Here is a 19,806-nt window from a genome sequence, read left to right on the forward strand (position 1 = left end):
TGATTTATCCATGTGGCGCCTCATCAAGATGAGAGCTGTGGCATTGTTTGTAGTTGTATGCTCGAATATGAGTTTAGGGTTTGGTGCCTGAATTATGGGTAGGATCCCTTTTGACGTGAGATCATTCTCAACATCAGTGACCCAACTGTGGTATTCTGAGCTAGTTGAATCGAGCATGGGAAAGTCGAGCTTCGATTTCGACATCTTGAAAATCAGAAGGAGAAATAGATTAGTTTCAGAGTCAATGCTTCCACGAAAAATAAATAAATAATAAGATTTCCGAGCTATGCTACCAAGAAATCGATTTCCAGGAATTTTTGGATTAGACCGAAACAATGATGTTTATATGGTCATAAATCGATGCTTACGAACGCTCTTAGTCCGAAGTCTTACGAACGTTCTTAGTTCATTAAGCGTGAATCCCCACAATTCTGTTTTTCAAAGAATCGAACCCACGTTACAGAAAAGTGGGATGTAGAGGAAGGGAGGTTGCAAGTCCTTAAGAAAAAGAAGAAGAAAGTAAATTGCAGAAAGTAGGAACTTTAATCTCAAATACTTACTTGTTGATTCGGAGCTTGAAACCTTGAGTCTTGAATCTTGGAGACAATGTAGATCGATGATGAGGCCTTGGTAGGAAGATGATACATAGTAGGAAGGTGGGGGATGGGCCGAAGGCTGCTCGAAGGATGTGTGAGGTGCGGTGGCTGCAGGGGCAGCAAGCATGCGGCGGGGCTGTAGGTGTGTGGCAGGGCTAGCGTGGGCTAGGTGCAGTGGTGGTGAAGCTAATGGTGAAGAAGATTTTCGGGTTTTTGGTTTTTATTTCAGGGTTATGGCTCATGCTAATAATGTGTTTAAGAATGAGAGAAGTGAGAGAGATTGGTGAGAGAATTGTGTGTTCCACTATTGATAATAGGAACCCTATATATAGGGATTACAAAGTGCATAATCTAATGATACAAGGAAAACTATTACGAATAGGACTAGGAATTCTAGAACCTTCTCTCCTATTACCATCATAGAACTAATCATAGTTTGATAAGACACACAAATGTCAATATTCTTCAACATGTACAATATTCCCTCCTCTTTTTGCATATTATCATCCTAGTCTATGTCTCAAGGACTCAAAGTGTAATATCCCGCACCCGATTTTGATTTATTTATTTCTTATTCTTCTTCTTTCTATTGTGGTATTTTTCCATACTTATATATATAAATATATATATATATATATATACCAAAATAAAAGACAACCGTATAACCATAACAATAAAACAGAACAATTAACTAAGAGACAATTAAATATATATTATATATATAATATATAATATATATTTAATATATATAATATATATTTAATTGTCTCTTAGTTAATTGTTCTGTTTTATTGTTATGGTTATACGGTTGTCTTTTATTTTGGGAAGATAAGGGCATCTCCAACCCTTTAGTCAAAAGCCAAAGTCATTTGGAAAATTTGACACTCCTAGTGTCATTACTATTCATTCATATTTTGCATCTCCAACCCCCTTTAGTCAAAAGTCATACTCATTTCATAATTTTAATTATTTTAGATAATTATTTAACTACAATATGAATTTATATATCATACATAATAATCTTAAATAATATATTGTCTTTTAAATGTTTTTTAGAAAATTTTATTTTATTTTTTCAAGTTTTTCTCGTTTAAAACTATATTACTTTATTATTAGCCATTGAATTTAATTCATCGCATTTTTCTGACTGTTAGATTAGAAATTAAGTAATTATATATTTATTTTTTAATTTTTGGTATCAATTAATCTTAGCCTTCCATTTTGAATCGAATTCATGATGAGTGACTCAGAGCCGCTCATTTTGAATAGTGGAAGGTGGGGCCCAGCCTTCTTCACCTAAGCCATTTTGGCTTTCTACCTTCATTCCTTAGTCATTTTGACTCAAGGTATGACTCAAAAGTCATTTTGACACCCTTTTGATTTGGGTTAGAGATGGTGAAAAAAAAGCCCCTTAGTCATTTTGGCTTTTGACTCCATTGTTGGAGATGCCCTAAGAAGGGGGCAGTGGCCGACTAAAGGAGGGAGGAGGAGACGGGAAAAGGGAGAGGAGAAGAGAAGAAGAAGACAAAAAAGAAGAAGAAGAAGAATCAGAGCCAGAGAGAGAGAGATAGAGAGAGAGGATGAGAAGAGAGTTTGGGTCTTTATCAAAGGCTACGAATTGGGTAGTTTGGTTTTGAGGGGAGAGAAGCTAGAGGGTTTAGATTGATTTTCATAAGCAAACATGAGCATTTGAGAGTTTGGGTTTTCTGGTTTTGATCAGATTTGTAGAAAGGCAAAAGGGGAGAAAGTTTCGGAAGTGGAGGGCTTTGTTTTGGGTTGTTTACTGTCTATGTTTGCCTTGCTTTACGGTGAGTGACTCTTCTGATTACAATTTTTCTTCAATTTCTATTTCTCTATTAGTCTTGCTTGGATTGCTTGGATTTTTAATTATGGTCTTGTGAAATGGTTTCTGTTGTATATTACTTTTCATAGTGAAGTAAATTACTTCCAGAAACTTGATGCTTTTGTTAAATTGTATAGTGGTAATGTGACTTCCTTATTTGATCTTATTATTCTCGTGTTATCGATTTCTATGGAAATTGGGGAAGTTCCTATTGTGAAATGGTTCATATTGTTAATTGTTAGCTATGGTTGTTCTTGCTTTTACTTTTACTTTGGCAAATGTTTTAGACCTATTGTCAAGTCCTCTGATTTCTAACATGGGGTAAAGTTGGTTAGACTTTCATTTTGTTTAAATGTCAGTTTACCAAATGTGTGTGCTGTTTTATGGAGGACAATTTATATTCTGTTATTACTTGGTTGGTCATACTATCGATTTGATTGTTTTGTCAATTGGTTTTGGGTAGTTTAATTGTGTTAGTTTTCCATCTTAGTCTTTGATTTCCTGCTGCTACTGTGACTTCTAGGATTCTTTTTGAAATTGGTCTCCTTGTTGTTATTATGTCTCTTGTTTTCACAATTCTTGAACTTTGGCCTTGGCTTGCCTACTTGATGGACTACTTAAATTAGGTCGAGTTTTATCATTGGTGAAATTTGAGTCTTTGAGTGTGGTTTGATTTCAGTGTGCTTGTACAATACGAACTCTACTTTTTGATTTTCCGATTTGTGCGGTGGGAGCACGAAAACTATATATTATTTTAGAATCCTCCAGCCAGTAGGAGAGTGGTACTGGCAATGTGCACATTACTATTATGACGTGACCATGTGTGGCACGATCATTTGGGTTGTGGTAACCCATTTTAGCTAACAGGATTGCAATGGCAGTCCTAATATTATTTTAGTTAACAGGTTTGCAGTGGCATTCCCATATGATAAACTGTGGGTATGTAGTGGCATCTCGAATTGATATATGAGCTTAAAGTGGCAGCTTGGTTTCTTTCGGTGAATTGTTTTGATCATGCTTCAAGTGGGAGTGTTTGGTTACTAACCGATTACAGTTCGGTGTTATGTTGTGGGATGGTTTTTCTTATAAAAGTGCGATCTTGAAAAGTGTGTGAATTTTGTTGCTGCATTTGACACTGAGATTGTTTCTTTATCATTCGAGTCATTCACTGAGTGTGTTTTTGCTCACTACTCGTTTATTTGTGTTTGCAGGTCATATTAGATTTCTATTGAGAAGAGTTAGGGCTGAGTATAGTCGAGAGCAAGATTTCTTTATCGTTTTCTTTTGTAAAACAAAACCATATTGATTTGGATTGTAAGTACTATTTGGAGTACTTTTTGTGGTTTGGTCGGAAATCTTGTTATAGTAAATTTCTTATTTGCTTTGGTTTAAATTTTGGGCCGGGTCTTTACACAAAGTATGATCTAAGAGCCTTTGTAACTTTAACTCTGTATACAACTATACCCACCCTACGTCCCTGCCACGTAACGCTCCCCTGTTTATCTACTTAAAAATTTTCCTTCCCTTCAAGTTTCCAAAGCTTATTTCGAATATACGTTTTCAATTGGTTCGGTTCTGTATATAGAACTGGTTTTTGAACAAAGATAGTAGCTTAAATTTATGTGGTTTGAAGACTCGGATTGCTGTTACATTCCGTGGAGTATACTAGAAGAATTATATGATCATTTCTAAAGCTCTGTATTTAGTGAAAATGCTCCTTGAACGAGCACCGGAATCTTCTTATTAACCAGGTTATACTTCAAAACCAGACTAATCTTGGTAACAAGGTTCTCTTCCACATATTCAGAGCCTAGCACCTAGTTTTAGAGCCCATATGATTCTTGTAACGAAAGGGACTGGGACATGTTCCTAGCAGCTTCACTTCTTCCATTTCTGTAAGCAATTGTTTTCTTTCCCTCTTCAACACCTATCTTGAAGATAAGGATTGGCTGCGTTCTGCTTTTTAAATTTTGAGTCAAAAGTTCTGGTCGACTTTAAGAAGAATAATCAACTAGTACAACTTGCTTGACAAGTTTTTGTTTTTGTTGGAAAACATGATCTTCAGAATTTGGGGTGCAAAACGATATCTCATCTCTAAGGTGTATACCAACTACATATGAAAAGTAAAGTCAACAATAGCAAACAAGAAAAAGAAAGACACATATATGGACTTTTGTCGACTTAAAACAAAAACAACCACATAAAATTGTAGTCCTAGTAATATAGTATCAACAGTGATCACCAAAAATCTATGGTTATAAATATATTCCAACGATATACATATGTATCTTACATGAACGTACAACAACAAATAACTGTCTTGTGTTCAGTAGTTTTTTTTATCAAACGACAACATATGTGGAAGAGATGACACCGTACTAAACAACAGAAATTTTTTTGATCAAACGACGGATCTCTTCTGTCGTCTGATAGCTTTTTTTGGCATAGTGTAATCTTGTTAATAAGGTTCTCTTCCAAATATTCAGTACTTAACACCTACTTTTAGAGCCCATATGATTCTTGTAACGAAAGGGACTGGGACATGTTCCTAGCAGCTTCACTTCTTCCATTTCTGTAAGCAATTGTTTTCTTTCCCTCTTCAACACCTGCCTTCAACATAAGGATTGGCTTCTTCTGCTTTTTAAATTTTCTAGTTCAAAGTTCTGGTTGACTTTAAGAAAAATAATTATCTAGTACAACTTGCTTGACAAGTTTTGTTTTTGTTGGAAAAACATGATCTTCAGAATTTGGGGCGCAAAACGATATCTTAATGCCAAGATGTATACCAACTACATATCAAAAGTACAGTCAACAATAGCAAACAAAGGACAAATTGACCTCTAATCCTTCCTTACCTTGTACATTGAATGTGAGGCATATATATACATGTAGAAACCAGTCTAGGATCAGAACAGAACCCAGCAAAATGGCAATAGTTACATTGTTAGGAGCTTGGCCTAGTCCATTTGTTTACAGGGTTATCTGGGCACTTAAACTCAAAGGTGTAGACTATGAGTATGTAGAGGAGGATGTGTTATACAACAAGAGTGACCGTCTTCTAAAGTACAACCCAGTCCATAAGAAGGTTCCGGTTCTTGTTCATGCTGGAAAACCAATCGCAGAGTCTGCTATTATTCTCGAGTACATCGAAGAGACGTGGCCACAGAACCCCTTGCTTCCTAAAGACCCTCATGGACGAGCTCTGGCCCGATTCTGGACGAAGTTCGGAGAGGACAAGGTAAGTAATGATCACTCAACTATTTTTACTACGTTATATATATTGTCAAATGAGTCATTTGTCACATGCATGTTTGTTTACGTAACTGCCTGACACTTGACTGTCTAACAACATAACAAAAAATCGAATTTCATCCTACTCGTAATAATGTAGATGTTTGTGTGACGTAGAGCCCAACCCTGTTTGGATTTTTCTTTACTGGGGGAGAACAACAAGTGAAAGCAACAAAAGAAGGGCAGGAGCAGATGAGAATCTTGGAAGAGCAGGGCCTCGGTGACAAGAAGTTTTTCGGTGGAGACGAGATTGGAATGGCTGATTTAGAATTCGGGTGGCTAGCTTGGTGGCTGGAAGTCATGAGTGAAACAGCTGGGGTTAAAGTGATTGAAGCCGAAAGCTTCCCTCGCTTACATGCATGGATGCAAAGGTTCAAGGAGATTCCCACAATCAGAGAGAACCTTCCTGATCGCAGTGCAATGTTGACCTATTTCAAAGGTCGAAGAGCAACATTTCTTGCTTCAGCAAAATCTTAGACATTTCTAGCTAGAACCTGCTTCTGCTGAGCTTCTACTTTTCAAACAATAATATTAGCTATTACCTGATGTACGATTGTTTCTGTACGTAATTTTCTTATCCAACAATAACTCCAGCAAATAAAAGCTCGCAGCTTGAATAAACATGTATTTTCATGGACTTATTGCATAGATATATGTTTTTATGTATGAAACTGAGTCAGTAATTAAGTTCCATCAAATTTTCAAGAACATTGGACATTCACTGATATCACATAAGAAAATCAAGGGGAGAGAGAGAAACTTAAAACAAGTCCGACTGTCTGAGATATTGTTTAAACTTAATATGTCATATAAGTAAAGAAGTCTCTTCTGTTGATCTCTGAAGACTGAAGCACTTGATAAAATATGTGACTCGATTTTCAAGTATTAATTTTATATGACTCAATACCTGGTCAAACAAGAGGATACATAACTATTAGTATTTTCCTCACCTAATCTTATCTACTGAATAAACATGGCTTGGAGGCTTGGAGCCTAAGCAGATCAGAACAGAGACTGTTCAGGCTTCAACTATATGTACATATATAGTAGGAATAAGAAGATGAGCAGAAACAAAACGAATATGGAGGAAGTGAAGGGAATAGGATTCTGGGAAAGTCCATATGTTTACAGGGTCACATGGGTTCTGAATCTCAAGGGAGTCAAATATGAATATCAAGAAGAGAACATATTCAACAAGAGTGGTTTGCTTCTTCAGTACAACCCGGTGCACAAGAAGGTTCCAGTGTTCATGGTGGAAAGCTGATTGCAGAGTCGAGTGTCATTCTGGAGTACATTGAAGAGACCTGGTCGCAGAACTGTTAGAGAGAATAATGCAGTGGCTACAATCTAGCATCAGTTTTGCTTAGTTGTATATTTGTTGTAAATGCATATCAGTTTCTGATTTGATGTAATTACCATTTACTCTCTTTGTGTAACAGCAGCAATTAGGCTGCTATATAACTGTACACTTGTAATGAGAATGATAAGGAAAATTATCTTCAACATGGTATCAGCCTAGGTCTCGTATCAACCTGTGTCTCATCTTCTCTTCTCACTATTAGAGTTTCCTCTCCTTGGTCTTGCACGGCTTAGAGCCATTCTCCTCCACGTCTTCCTCAGTAGTCCACTATCATCCTCTCTCTCAACAGCATTCCTATTCTCGCAACCGCCGCAATCCTCTCTCTGTACATGATAGCGCAGCAACACACCGTCCCTCGGTTGTTCTCTTCTCCATGCCCACATAGGTTTACCACAGCTCCCCCTTTTGCTGCTGATCCCAATTGGTACCCGGACAGCGGTGCAACCCATCACATGATAGCTATGCCCGTCAACAATCCACAATCTTATGGTGGCCCTCATAATGTATATATGGGCAATGGGGACTCAATGCCCGTTTCCCATACTGGTCACCTTCCCTTGTCATTAGGTTCTTCCAATTTTTCTTTACAAAATGTCTTTCGCATTCCATCAATTCGTAAAAATCTTCTCTTTATTGCTCGTTTCACGAGGGACAATCTTGTTTTCTTCATATTTGCTCCAGATTTCTATCAAATCTATTGTTTACGTACTGGTCGCTTGTTGTTTCAGGGCCCATGCAAGGATGGTCTCTATCCGCTTCGCTTATCTTCCGAGTCTACAGTCCCTCATGCACTCTCCTCTATTCACTCATCTATTTGGCACAATCGCTTATGTCACCCCTCCTCTTCCATTTTAGCTCGTATAGGATCTACTCTTGGCTCCACACTTTCTTTTAATTCCTTTTGTAATAATTGCGCACTTAGCAAGTCCCATCGATTACCTTTTCCATCCAAAAATATTTCCACTTCTTCTCTCTTTTCTATAATACATAGTGATGTATGGATGTCCCCTACCTTGTCTGTAACTGGTTTCAAATATTATGTTCTGTTCACAGATGAATACTCTCGTTATACATGGCTTTATCCTATGCGCCGCAAAAATGACGTCCTTGCTCACTTTCAAAAATTAGTTGCCATGATTCACAATATTTTCCACAGTTCTGTACAATACATCCAAAGTGACAATGGTACAGAATATGTCAACCATGCCTTCTCCTAGTTCTATGACTCTTTAGGCATCCAACAACGATTTTCTTGTCCATACACTCCAGAACAAGATGGGCTTGCTGAAAGAAAACATCGACATATTGCTACTATGGCACGCACTCTCCTTCTCACCTCGGGTGCTCCTCAACATCTTTGGGTTGACGCTGTTCTCACATCTATATATCTCATTAACCTTCTTCCCACTCCTACTCTAAATTGGGATACTCCTCACACACGTCTCTATGGTCATTCTCCTTCTTATTCCTCTCTTCGAGTCTTTGGTTGTTCTTGTTTTCCTCATCTTGGTCCCTATGTCTCCAACAAACTCTCGAGTCGTAGTATAGAGTGTGTGTTTTTGAGTTACAGTCCTCAACACAAAGGTTACTGTTGTCTCGATCCAACCACTGGTCGTGTTTATGTCTTTAGACATGTTTTCTTTAACGAAACGTCTTTTCCATACAAAAATTTGCAGGTACAACTTCTTGGTCCGTTGGAATTCATAATTTTGACTAGCACCGGTCCACTTCCTACCTCACCAGACTCAATTTCCATCAGTCCAAGTTCACGGCCCACTGACCCAAGTTCCCAATCTAGTCAACCTTCACCCTTGGTGTCTCTTGCATCAGACCAGCAATCCAACAATCACGTGCCCAACACCGGCCTAGCAGATCTCCCGCTGTCTCACGCTGCCGAAGTTCCATCCTCACCCCTCTCCAGCCTGACATCGGTCCCAGCCAACACATCCGATCAAGAATCTCCTCCGTCGCTGCCGACATCTCGTGCTCCTCAGTCGCCGCCGACCTCAGTTCTCCAGTACAGTCGGCGTCGTCATCATCATCTAACGACGACGTCCCAACCTCCCACACTGGCCACCGCATCTTCAACAATCACAGTTGCTCCAAATTCACTCCCAGATTTCTGATCTGCATCCTTGGCGCGACCTCCAGCGCTACCAGCGACTTCGGTTCTCAATCTGTCGCTCCCTGCGACTTCGGCTCCTCCTCCGGCTCCCGCTTCCACCGCCGCCCGGTCATCACCTACCTTCGTCGACCACAGCCAGCTACACCCAGTTCGTCCCCATCCATTGCTGCGATCACATCATCTACTGCTCCATCACACTCCTTCCCTGCGTCTTCTCCACCTGCGCCGGCCCCTCGTCCTTCGGCTGCTTCCCACCCTTCTGCGGCTCCACCAGTCCCCTCCTCCACTCACCCCATGACAACTCGCCTCCGAGATGGCATCACACAGCCTAAAATTCGAACTGATGGCGTGGTTAGGTATCCCATTCCTCGAGCTCTTCTCTTTGTTATTGAATCAACTGAACCTACATGCTATACTCAGGCTTCTAAACATGAGCTATGGCGTGCTGCCATGACCGATGAGATTAATGCCTTGCTCAAGAACAATACGTGGACTCTGGTTCCCTAGTCCCCTTCCCAACATGTTATCGGCTGCAAATGGATATTTCATATCAACCGTAAATCTGATGGCTCAGTGGAACGGTACAAGGCAGGCCTTGTTGCCAAGGGATTCCATCAGCAGCAAGGCATCGATTACAGTGAAACCTTCAGCCCTGTCATCAAGCCATCTACTATACGCACGGTTCTGTGTTTTGCTGTCTCTCTGAGTTGGCCTCTTCATCAGCTTGATGTCAAGAACGCTTTCCTCCATGGATATCTCCAAGAAGATGTGTACATGTCACAGCACCTGGGTTCGGTGATCCCTCTCATCCCTCTTATGTTTGCAAGCTCCATAAAGCACTCTATGGTCTCAAACAAGCTCCTCGCGCCTGGTTTCACCGCATGAGCTCCTTTCTGTTAACAGTTGGTTTCCGTATTAGTAAGGCTGTTTCTTCTTTGTTCATCTATCAACATGGCTCAGATATCATATATTTCTTACTATATGTTGATGATTTTGTGGTTACGGGCAGTAATGATCGGATTCTACGGTGCTTCATTGGTGCCTTAGGTCGTGAGTTTGATATCAAGGATCTTGGTCCTCTGCATTACTTTCTAGGTTTACAGGTCACATCTCATTCCAACGGAAATCACCTAAATCAAGTCAAGTATGCACATGACATCCTAGTCAAACATGATCTGTTCCTCAGCAAACCCGTTAGCACACCCATGTCGACAAAGTCTCTTCTGAGCACCAATGATGGGGATTTACTTGACAATCCCACTACGTTCCGCGAGATGGTTAGCTCCTTACAATATCTCACCATTACTCGCCCTGACATAGCCTTTGCAGTCAATTCAGTGTCTCAATATATGAGCAAGCCCCGTGTTCCACATCGTATTGCTGCCAAACGGATCCTTCGTTACATCAAAGGAACACTAGATCATGGTCTGTCTTTCAGTCCTCAACGCCAGCCTGTTCATCTCTCGGCCTATTCGGATGCAGATTGGGCTGGTTGTCCGGACTCCCGTCGCTCCACCTCAGGCTACCTCATCTATCTTGGCAGCAACTTAATCTCATGGTGCTCCAAAAAGCAGCCTACCATTGCTCGTTCGAGTGTAGAATCTGAATATCGCTCCCTCGCCCATGCCAGTGCCGAAACCACCTAGTTAGGCTACTTATTATATGAACTTGGTGCTCATATTCAGTTCCCTATCTTGCTTTACTGTGACAACCTTAGTGCAACCTACATGGCATCTAACCAGGTCTTCCATGCCCGTACAAAACATATTGAATTAGATTATCACTTTGTCCGTGAAAAAGTAGCACTTCGTAGTCATCATGTTAACTATGTCCCTTCGATGGATCAACCTGCTGATCTCCTAACCAAACCGCTCCATAAACATCGTCACCTTCTCCTTCGTACCAAACTTGTGCGTTCAGCACCACCCAGTTTGAAGGGGGGTGTTAGAGAGAATAATGCAGTAGCTACAATCTAGCATCAGTTTTGCTTAGTTGTATATTTGTTGTAAATGCATATCAGTTTCTGATTTGATGTAATTACCATTTACTTTCTTTGTGTAATAGCAGAAATTAGGCTGCTATATAACTGTACACTTGTAATGAGAATGATAAGGAAAATTATCTTCAACAAGAACTTCCAACAGACCCTCACGCGAGGGCCATGGCTCTATTTTGGACAAAGTTTCGAGACGACAAGGTAATCATGCCTGCCTTTTCTTCCTTGAGAGCTTCTCCTACCCATATTAAATATTAATCTTTAATTCACTGGTAATTTTGTATAATTTAGAAGCCGGACCTTTACTGATTTTTTAAAAGAGCTGGAGAAGAGCAAATAAAAGCAGCCAAAGAAGCCCAGGAGTGCCTGAAGATCTTAGAAGAGCATGGCCTTCAGGAAAAGAAGTTCTTTGATGGTGACAATATCGGAATGACAGACTTATCCATGGGATGGCTAGCATTCTAGTTTGAGGCCATGGAAGAAGCAGCTGGTATACAAGTTCTGGAAGCCAATAGCTTCCCTTGCTTACACGCATGGATTAGAAATTTCGTGGAAGTTCCTGCGATTAAAGAAAATCATTTTGACCATACTCGGCTGTAGCCTATTTCAAATGGCAAAGGGAGATGTATACCAACTTACCAAGCCAGCGACTACTTGATCTCATACTTGTAATTTCAAACAACAGCAAAAGTACCATGTAAGAATAAAGGTTGAATCATAACCAAAAAAGCAATCTTTGCTTTATCAGTGAATAGTTTTAATCACATCAAGTTTTACCTTTTCTGTCTTAAGGTATAATCTGAGCCTTTGTAACTCTAACTCTGTATATGTTGAAGAATATTGACTTTGTGTGCCTTGTCAAACTAGGATTAGTTGTATAGTTGTAATAGGAGAGAATTTCCAATTCGAGTTAGAATAGGAATCCTTGGAACAAGAAATTGTACTTTGTAATCCCTATACGTAGGGCTCCTATTATCAATGAATACAATCTCTTTGCATCCTATCCTTAAACAGTATACAACTATACACACCCTGCTATGTAACGTTCCCCTGTTCATCTATTAAAAACTTCTCCTTGCCATAGGTTTCCAAAGCTTATTTCAAATAACCTCTTTCACTTGGTTTGGTTCTATATATAGAACTGGTTTTTGAACAAAGATAGTAGCTTTGTTTAAGTAAAAGAGAATTCGAGAGAGAATTGTAATAATATTATTGAGAATAAGAGCCCTATATGCAAGGATTACAAAGTACATGTTCTAATGTTACAAGGAATACTAATCCGAGTAGGATTATGAATTCTAGAACCTTCTCTCCTATTACTAATCCTAGTTTGATTAGGCACAAACAAAACTGATTTTCCTTGAACACTCCCCCTTGTGCTGCTCAAACTTGGTGGTGACGCTTCATCCGTTGCCTCGTTAAAAACCTTACTCAAGTGAAAAATCCTGTGGGACAAAAACACGCTCAAGGAGGAGAAAAAGAGTACAACACGTCCTCTACTCTTCGAAATCGAACATGTAGACATCATAACTCCCCTTGATGTCGATATCTGCCCCTGCAATAATGCGCCATGCGTGAGTACAATAATGCGCCTATTGCACTTAGATAGGGCACTTCGGCCTCTAGTGATTCTTCGTCCTCATTCTTTGGAAGAAACGGATTTCTTCCAGGCTCAATACTACGGCCGATCATGGGAGTACTCACAGGCTTTGCTTTATCTTCATTAAAGCGCCTTAGAATTTTCTGAGTATATGCAGACTGATGGATCAAAATCCCATCACTATGGTGCTCGAGTTTTAAATCGAGACAAAACAGTGTTTTCCCGAGATCTTTCATCTCAAATTCAGATTTCAAGTATTTAGCAGTTTCCTTTAACTCATCTAGAGTTCCAATTAGGTTCATGTCATCGACATAAACTGCTACGATTGCAAATTCTGAACTTGTTCTTTTAATGAACACGCATGGGCATATTTCATTATTAATATATCCATTCCCAATCAAGTAGTCACTTAGACGGTTATACCACATCCGTCCGGATTGGTTTAATCCATATAGTGAGTGTTTTAATCTTATTGAAAACGCGCTCCATGGTTTAGAGCTACTTGATTTGGGTAATTAAAGTCCATCTGGAACCTTCATATATATATATATATATATATATATATATATCTCTGAATCTAGATCCCTATAGAGATATGCTGTAACCACATCCATAAGCTGCATGTCAAGTTTTTTGGAAACTACCAAACTGATAAGGTAGCGGAACGTTATAACGTCCATTACGGGAGAATATGTCTCCACGTATTCGATTCGAGGGCGTTGTGAGAAACCTTGTGCCACAAGGCGGGCTTTATATCTAACCACCTCATTTTTCTCGTTACGATTTCTAACAAAGACCCATTTATGGCCAACAGGTTTTACATCTAGAGGTGTCTGCGTTATAGGCTCAAATACCTGTCTCTTTACTAGTGAATCCAATTCAGCCTGGATCGCATCTTTCCATTTAGGTCAATCCGCTCTTCATTGACATTCTTCGATAGAGCGAGGTTCGATATCATCATATTCTATAATTCCTTTTGCAACATGATATGCAAATCCATCATCAATAGCCATAGAATTTCTATCCATCATCTCATGTACACTAGTGTAATTCATGGAGATCTCTCTATTCTCTGGAATTGGTTCTGACATTGGAGCGTCCCCCAATGATGTCTCTTAGACATAACCATAATCCGGAATATTCTCATGAGATGGATTATTTACATAGATGATTAATGAATTATTTTGTGCCAAACTCGCTTTCTTTCTTGGGTGAGAATCCATCGAACCTGTGGGCCTCCCGTGCTTCCTAGCAGGGGCCGTGGGCCTAGCCACAACGTCACCAGGGGTGGGGACGTTGGCGCCATCCTCATGTACTCTTGAGGTGGCGTCATGTCCTCTAATTTTAGGGACATCAATCCTTGTAGGCACGTTTGCAGTAGGTATGTGTGATCTCGTCACTTTAGCGATATCAGAAAACGCAGCAGGCATCGATTCTGCTACGTTCTGAAGATCGAGAATTCTCCGCACTTCAATTTCAGACTGTGCGGTTCGGGGATCAAGATGAGACATAGTGGGGACAAACCACGACAATTCCTATCGTTCCTGTTGAACATTGATGTTCTTATCTCCCCCTAACGACGGGAAGACTGTCTCATCAAAGTGACAATCCGCAAATCTAGTTGTAAAGAGATCGCCTATCAAGGGTTCTAAGTAGCGAACAATCGTTGGAGAATCATATCCAACATAAATGCCTAATCGTCTTTGAGGACCCATTTTGGTGCGCTGTGGCGGCGCAATAGGCACATATACTACACACCCAAATATGCATAAGTGTGAGACATTAGGCTCATACCCAGTCACCATCTGGGACGCAGAAAAGGGTTGAGTGGCAGTGGGCCTCAGACGAATAAGCGCAGCTGCATGCAATATTGCACAGCCCCAAACAGAAATAGGGAGATTGGTGCGCATTACCAATGCCCTAGCAACCATTTGTAGTCGTTTAATGGCTGCTTCTGCGAGACCATTTTGGGTGTGAACATGAGGAACTGGATGTTCAACTTCAATCCTAATGAACATGCAATAATCATAAAAAGTTTTTGATGTAAACTCCCCAGCGTTGTCTAATCTTATAGACTTAATAGGATGATCAGAGTGGTGAGCCCTTAATTTAATAATTTGGGCTAGGAGTTTAGCAAATGCAACGTTCCTATGGACAATAGAATGACATGTGACTAGCGTGTCGATGCATCAACCAACACCATAAAATATCGAAATGGTCTGCATGGTGGTTGAATAAGTCCACAAATATCACCTTGGATTCTTTGTAAGAATGGTATAATTTCTTTAGTATCCTTTGCGTAGGATGGTCTCGATCCTAATTTTACTAAAGAGCAGGCTTTGCAGAACGAATGATGGGCTTTAAAAACAACCAATGAGGATTTTGGTTGAGTCACGAAGTCACAATTAACTTTAGAAGCAAAATTTGGAGTAGAAAGAGCATTGGTGGCGTCAATGCCACCCTGAGGCCGCAGGGGGACGGCGGCGCCGGTCAAGGATGGCCGGTTTTGGGGGTGAACGGTGCCGTGAGGCGCAGGGGCTCTTTCGGTGTCCAAAATCCGATTTTTACTTCTTTTCGTTCTGAAAAATGGATGTTCGTGCGAAGTCGTTAATATACGGATCATCATATCATGACCTGGACGTCCCAAACGGTCGTGCCAAAGCCTATATGTGTCAGAATTCCATAAATCATATCTCATAACATGATTGGATTCAATTATGCGAATAGTGGTTGCATACAACCCACTAGATCGGCACATAAGTTTCTCTAAAACTCTTTTATGTCCGTAGTCATTAGAGGTGATGCAAAGGAACTCTTGTCCATTCTCACAATGTGTTTCCACATGAAAACTATGGGCTCTTATATCTTTGAAGTAATAAGTTCGAAAAATATGTCTACGACATAAGATAAAATAAATCGATACTTTATTAATAATAGCCAATGATTACATCAAAGTTTCGTGACCATAATCTAATCCAAAATAAAAATCAAATCGTAGACAAATCGTAGTCACTCTATCCGTTTGGTAACTCCAATCAAATATGACCAGAGAAGTAGAGAGAGATGTCGGTGGAGCAATGCTCTCTTAAGTACCACTAATCTCAATTACTTTCCTAGACATTATATTTAATTAGGTGCGCCGCATGAGAAAGAGTTAATACAAAATGTCATTTATTGATTAAGGCATATTGCCATTACATAATTCTTGGAAATAATAAAGACTATTCTAGAAATAAAAATTTGCGGCATTTTGTCTTCATCGCCAAATTTAAAGTCTTTGTGAACTCAATGTCTTGATCACCATGATGCGAATACCTTCGTAGGTATATTGCAAATTCAGGTCCATTGATCAAACGTTCCATATCAGAAACAGACACCATAAAGAGGATTCTCCCTTGATTGAGGTGCATTGGCGCAATATGCATAGTCCCTAGGACTGGTGGCTTTGGAAAGTGGTGACCATGGCCAACGTTGGCTCCATGGTTTCCAACCCTACGTCCCTCAAAATCACGCCTCCTACGGTCGTGTGATTGTCTCCTTGAGCGATTACCTTCTTGAGCATTTTGATCGTATGGATCATGACGTCGATGGTGACTTTCTCTAGCCATAGTACGATGCTCTTGATGGCTATCTTGAAGCCTATCCATTTCTCTTTTCACAAGTTCATTGCCATGTCTTTCAACAGTGGCCATAGCTTCAATAAGCTGTAGGAAACTTGTGATCCGTCTTGCATTTACATGAGTCCGGAATAAGTCAGAGGACCTCATAGCATAGACGGGGAAGGTATTGAGGGTTTTCTCAATCAATTGGTCTTCTGTGATTTTTTTTCCACATAGACGCATTATTGCTCTGATGTTGAGGGCATCCGAATAAAATTTCATGACTGTGTCAAATTCAGAGAAGTGGAGATCTTTCCATTCTGCTTCTGTATTCGGAAGGATGGAGTCACGAACATTGCCATATTGTTCGCGAAGCGCTTGCCAAAGCTTTATGGCGCTATCCTCATTTATGAACTCAAACTGGAGGTCACTATCCATGTGACGTTTTATGAAGGCAATGCCTTGGAATTATATTTCTCAGTTTGAGGGTCTGGAGCTGTTTTTATAGAACATAGCTCTTGGATTGTATGCAATAAATCTTAGGCAGTAAGATGGGTCTCAATGTCAATGGCCCAGTCTAAATATCCTTTTCCTGCATAATCCAATGGAACAAAATCGAGTTTGTTCGTGTTTGACATCCTGAATGGTGTTACAAGAACAAGTTTAGTTTCGGAGTCAATGCTTCCACGAAAACTAATATAAATAGGATTTCTGAGCTATGCTACCAAGAAATCGATTTCCGAGCTATGCTACCAAGAAATCGATTTCCAAGAATAATTGGATTAGACCGAAACAATGATGTTTGTATGGTCATAAATCGATGCTTACGGACGCTCTTAGACCGAAGTCTTACGAACGCTCTTTGTTCGTTAATAGCGTGAATCCCCACGATTCTGCTTTTCAAGAATCAAACCCACGTTATAAGAAAGGTGGGATGAAGAAGAAGGGAGGTTGCAAGTCCCAGAAGAAAAAGAAGAGGAAAAGTAAATTTCCAAAGCGGGAACTTTAATTATAAAAACTTACTTGGTTAAAATTCGGAGCAGATTTACTTCTGAACAGCTCTCACTTCGATTAGTGTACAGATCTCAAAACAACTCCAATAGGGCTGAAATTTGGAGGTCAAATAGAAGAAGAGACAGAGACGAACAACTTTGATGAAGAAAGGATTTTGATCTGAGGTTCCGAACTAGATGTTTCGGGGCTTGGAAGCAGATGGATGTGCACAGGAAGGGAGAAGGATGCAGTGGGTGTGCGTCTGTGCTGCAGGGGCAGCAGGAATGCGTGCGCAAGGGCATGTAGGCGCTGTAGGGGCAGGTGAGGCTAGGGTGGGCTAGGAGCTGCGGTATTGAGGCTTGAAGGTGGCAGCAGCGGTTTTGAAGGATTTTCTGGTTTGAATTTTATTCTCGTAGTTAGGGCTCGTGCTGATAACGTGTTTAAGTAAAAGAGAATTCGAGAGAGAATTGTAATAATATTATTGAGATAAGAGCCCTATATACAGAGATTACAAAGTACATGTTCTAATGTTACAAGGAATACTAATCCGAGTAGGATTATGAATTCTAGAACTTTCTCTTCTATTACTACTCCTAGTTTGATTAGGCACACACAAAACTGATTTTCCTTCAACAAGCTTAAATTTATGTGGTTTGAAAACTCGGATTGCTGTTACATTTGGTGGAGCATACTAGAAGAATTATATGATCATTTGTAAAGCTCTGTATTTAGTGAGAATGCTCCTTGAACGAGCACCAGAATCTTCTTATTAACCAGGTTATACTTCAAAACTAGACTAATCTTGTTAACAAGGTTCTCTTCCACAAGTACTTGACACCTAGTTTTAGAGCCCATATGATTCTTGTAACGAAAGGGACTGGGACATGTTCCTAGCAGCTTCACTTCTTCCAATTCTGTAAGCAATTGTTTTCTTTCCCTCTTCAACACCTGCCTTCAACATAAGGATTGGCTTCTTCTGTTTTGCAAATTTTGTAGTTCAAAGTTCTGGTCGACTTTAAGAAGAATAATTATCTAGTACAACTTGATTGACAAGTTTTGTTTTTGTTGGAAAAACATGATCTTTAGAATTTGGGGCGCAAAACGGCGATAAGATGTATACCAACTACATATGAAAAGTACAGTCAACAATAGCAAACAAAGGACAAATTGACCTCTAATCCTTCCTTACCTTGTACATTGAATGTGAGGCATATATATACATGTAGAAACCAGTCTAGGATCAGAACAGAACCCAGCAAAAATGGCACAAGTTACATTGGTAGGATTTTTCCCTAGTCCATTTGTTTACAGGGTTATCTGGGCACTTAAACTCAAGGGTGTAGATTATGAGTATGTAGAGGAGGAGGATGTGTTATACAACAAGAGTGACCGTCTTCTAAAGTACAACCCAGTCCATAAGAAGGTTCCAGTTCTTGTTCATGCCGGAAAACCAATAGCAGAGTCCGCTATTATTCTCGAGTACATCGAAGAGACGTGGCCACAGAACCCCTTGCTTCCTAAAGACCCACATGGACGAGCTCTGGCCCGATTCTGGACAAAGTTCGGAGAGGACAAGGTAAGTAATGATCACTCAACTATTTTTGCTACGTTATATATATTGTCAAATGAGTCATTTGTCACATGCATTTTGTTTACGTAACTGCCTGACACTTGACTGTTTAACAACATAACAAAAAATCGAATTTTATCCAACTCGTACTAATGTAGATGTTTGTGTGACATAGAGCCCAGCCCTGTTTGGATTTTTCTTTACTGAGGGAGAACAACAAGTGAAAGCAACAAAAGAAGGGCAGGAGCAGCTGAGAATCTTGGAAGAGCAGGGCCTCGGTGACAAGAAGTTTTTCGGTGGAGACGAGATTGGAATGGCTGATTTAGAATTCGGGTGGCTAGCTTGGTGGCTGGAAATCATGAGTGAAACAGCTGGGGTTAAAGTGATTGATGCCGAAAGCTTCCCTCGCTTACATGCATGGATTCAAAGGTTCAAGGAGATTCCCACAATCAGAGAGACCCTTCCTGATCGCAGTGCAATGTTGACCTATTTCAAAGGTCGAAGAGCAACATTTCTTGCTTTAGCAAAATCTTAGACATTTCGAGCTAGAACCTGCTTCTGCTGAGGTTCTACTTTTCAAACAATAATATTAGCTATTACCTGATGTACGGTTGTTTCTGTACGTAATTTTCTTATCCAACAATAACTCCAGCAAATAAAAGCTCGCAGCTTGAATAAACATGTATTTTCATGGACTTATGGCATGGATATATGTTTGTATGTATGAAACTGAGAAAGTAATTAAGTTCCATCAAATTTTCAAGAACATTGGGCATTCACTGATATCACATAAGAAAATCAAGGGGAGAGAGAGAAACTTAAAACAAGTCCGA

The 19,806-nt window shown here is 40.0% G+C and overlaps 3 protein-coding genes and 1 long non-coding RNA gene across 4 annotated transcripts; all 4 read left to right on the top strand.

Annotated features, from left to right (window-relative positions):
* Positions 1-2,000: 2,000 nt before the first annotated feature.
* On the top strand, positions 2,001-3,885 carry LOC121048873. Its single transcript, XR_002925871.2, has 2 exons — positions 2,001-2,404; positions 3,651-3,885. It is a non-coding gene; the product is annotated as an uncharacterized LOC121048873 (long non-coding RNA).
* A 1,452-nt stretch (positions 3,886-5,337) lies between these two features.
* Positions 5,338-6,367, top strand: LOC112170318 (probable glutathione S-transferase). The gene is made up of 2 exons (XM_024307568.2): positions 5,338-5,677; positions 5,848-6,367. Exons 1-2 carry the CDS (start codon positions 5,366-5,368, stop codon positions 6,205-6,207), a joined length of 672 nt encoding a protein of 223 aa, XP_024163336.1. The 5' UTR covers positions 5,338-5,365; the 3' UTR covers positions 6,208-6,367.
* A 3,729-nt stretch (positions 6,368-10,096) lies between these two features.
* On the top strand, positions 10,097-10,861 carry LOC112171486 (uncharacterized mitochondrial protein AtMg00810-like). Its single transcript, XM_024308666.1, has one exon. The coding sequence runs from the start codon at positions 10,097-10,099 to the stop codon at positions 10,859-10,861; it is 765 nt and encodes a 254-aa protein (XP_024164434.1).
* Positions 10,862-18,636: 7,775 nt separating this feature from the next.
* On the top strand, positions 18,637-19,668 carry LOC112170317 (probable glutathione S-transferase). The gene is made up of 2 exons (XM_024307567.2): positions 18,637-18,979; positions 19,149-19,668. Exons 1-2 carry the CDS (start codon positions 18,665-18,667, stop codon positions 19,506-19,508), a joined length of 675 nt encoding a protein of 224 aa, XP_024163335.1. The 5' UTR covers positions 18,637-18,664; the 3' UTR covers positions 19,509-19,668.
* The last annotated feature ends 138 nt before the right edge of the window (positions 19,669-19,806 follow it).

Source organism: Rosa chinensis, chromosome 6 (assembly GCF_002994745.2).
Source record: "Rosa chinensis cultivar Old Blush chromosome 6, RchiOBHm-V2, whole genome shotgun sequence".
NCBI lineage: Eukaryota > Viridiplantae > Streptophyta > Magnoliopsida > Rosales > Rosaceae > Rosa > Rosa chinensis.

Bases quoted from the DNA above. Each gene is read 5' to 3' on its own strand.
- LOC112171486 (XM_024308666.1), top strand. From the start codon at position 10,097: ATGAGCTCCTTTCTGTTAACAGTTGGTTTCCGTATTAGTAAGGCTGTT.
- LOC112170318 (XM_024307568.2), top strand. From the start codon at position 5,366: ATGGCAATAGTTACATTGTTAGGAGCTTGGCCTAGTCCATTTGTTTAC. The intron at 5,678-5,847 runs GTAAGTAATGAT...TGTGTGACGTAG, and splicing joins CGAAGTTCGGAGAGGACAAG to AGCCCAACCCTGTTTGGATT.
- LOC112170317 (XM_024307567.2), top strand. From the start codon at position 18,665: ATGGCACAAGTTACATTGGTAGGATTTTTCCCTAGTCCATTTGTTTAC. The intron at 18,980-19,148 runs GTAAGTAATGAT...TGTGTGACATAG, and splicing joins CAAAGTTCGGAGAGGACAAG to AGCCCAGCCCTGTTTGGATT.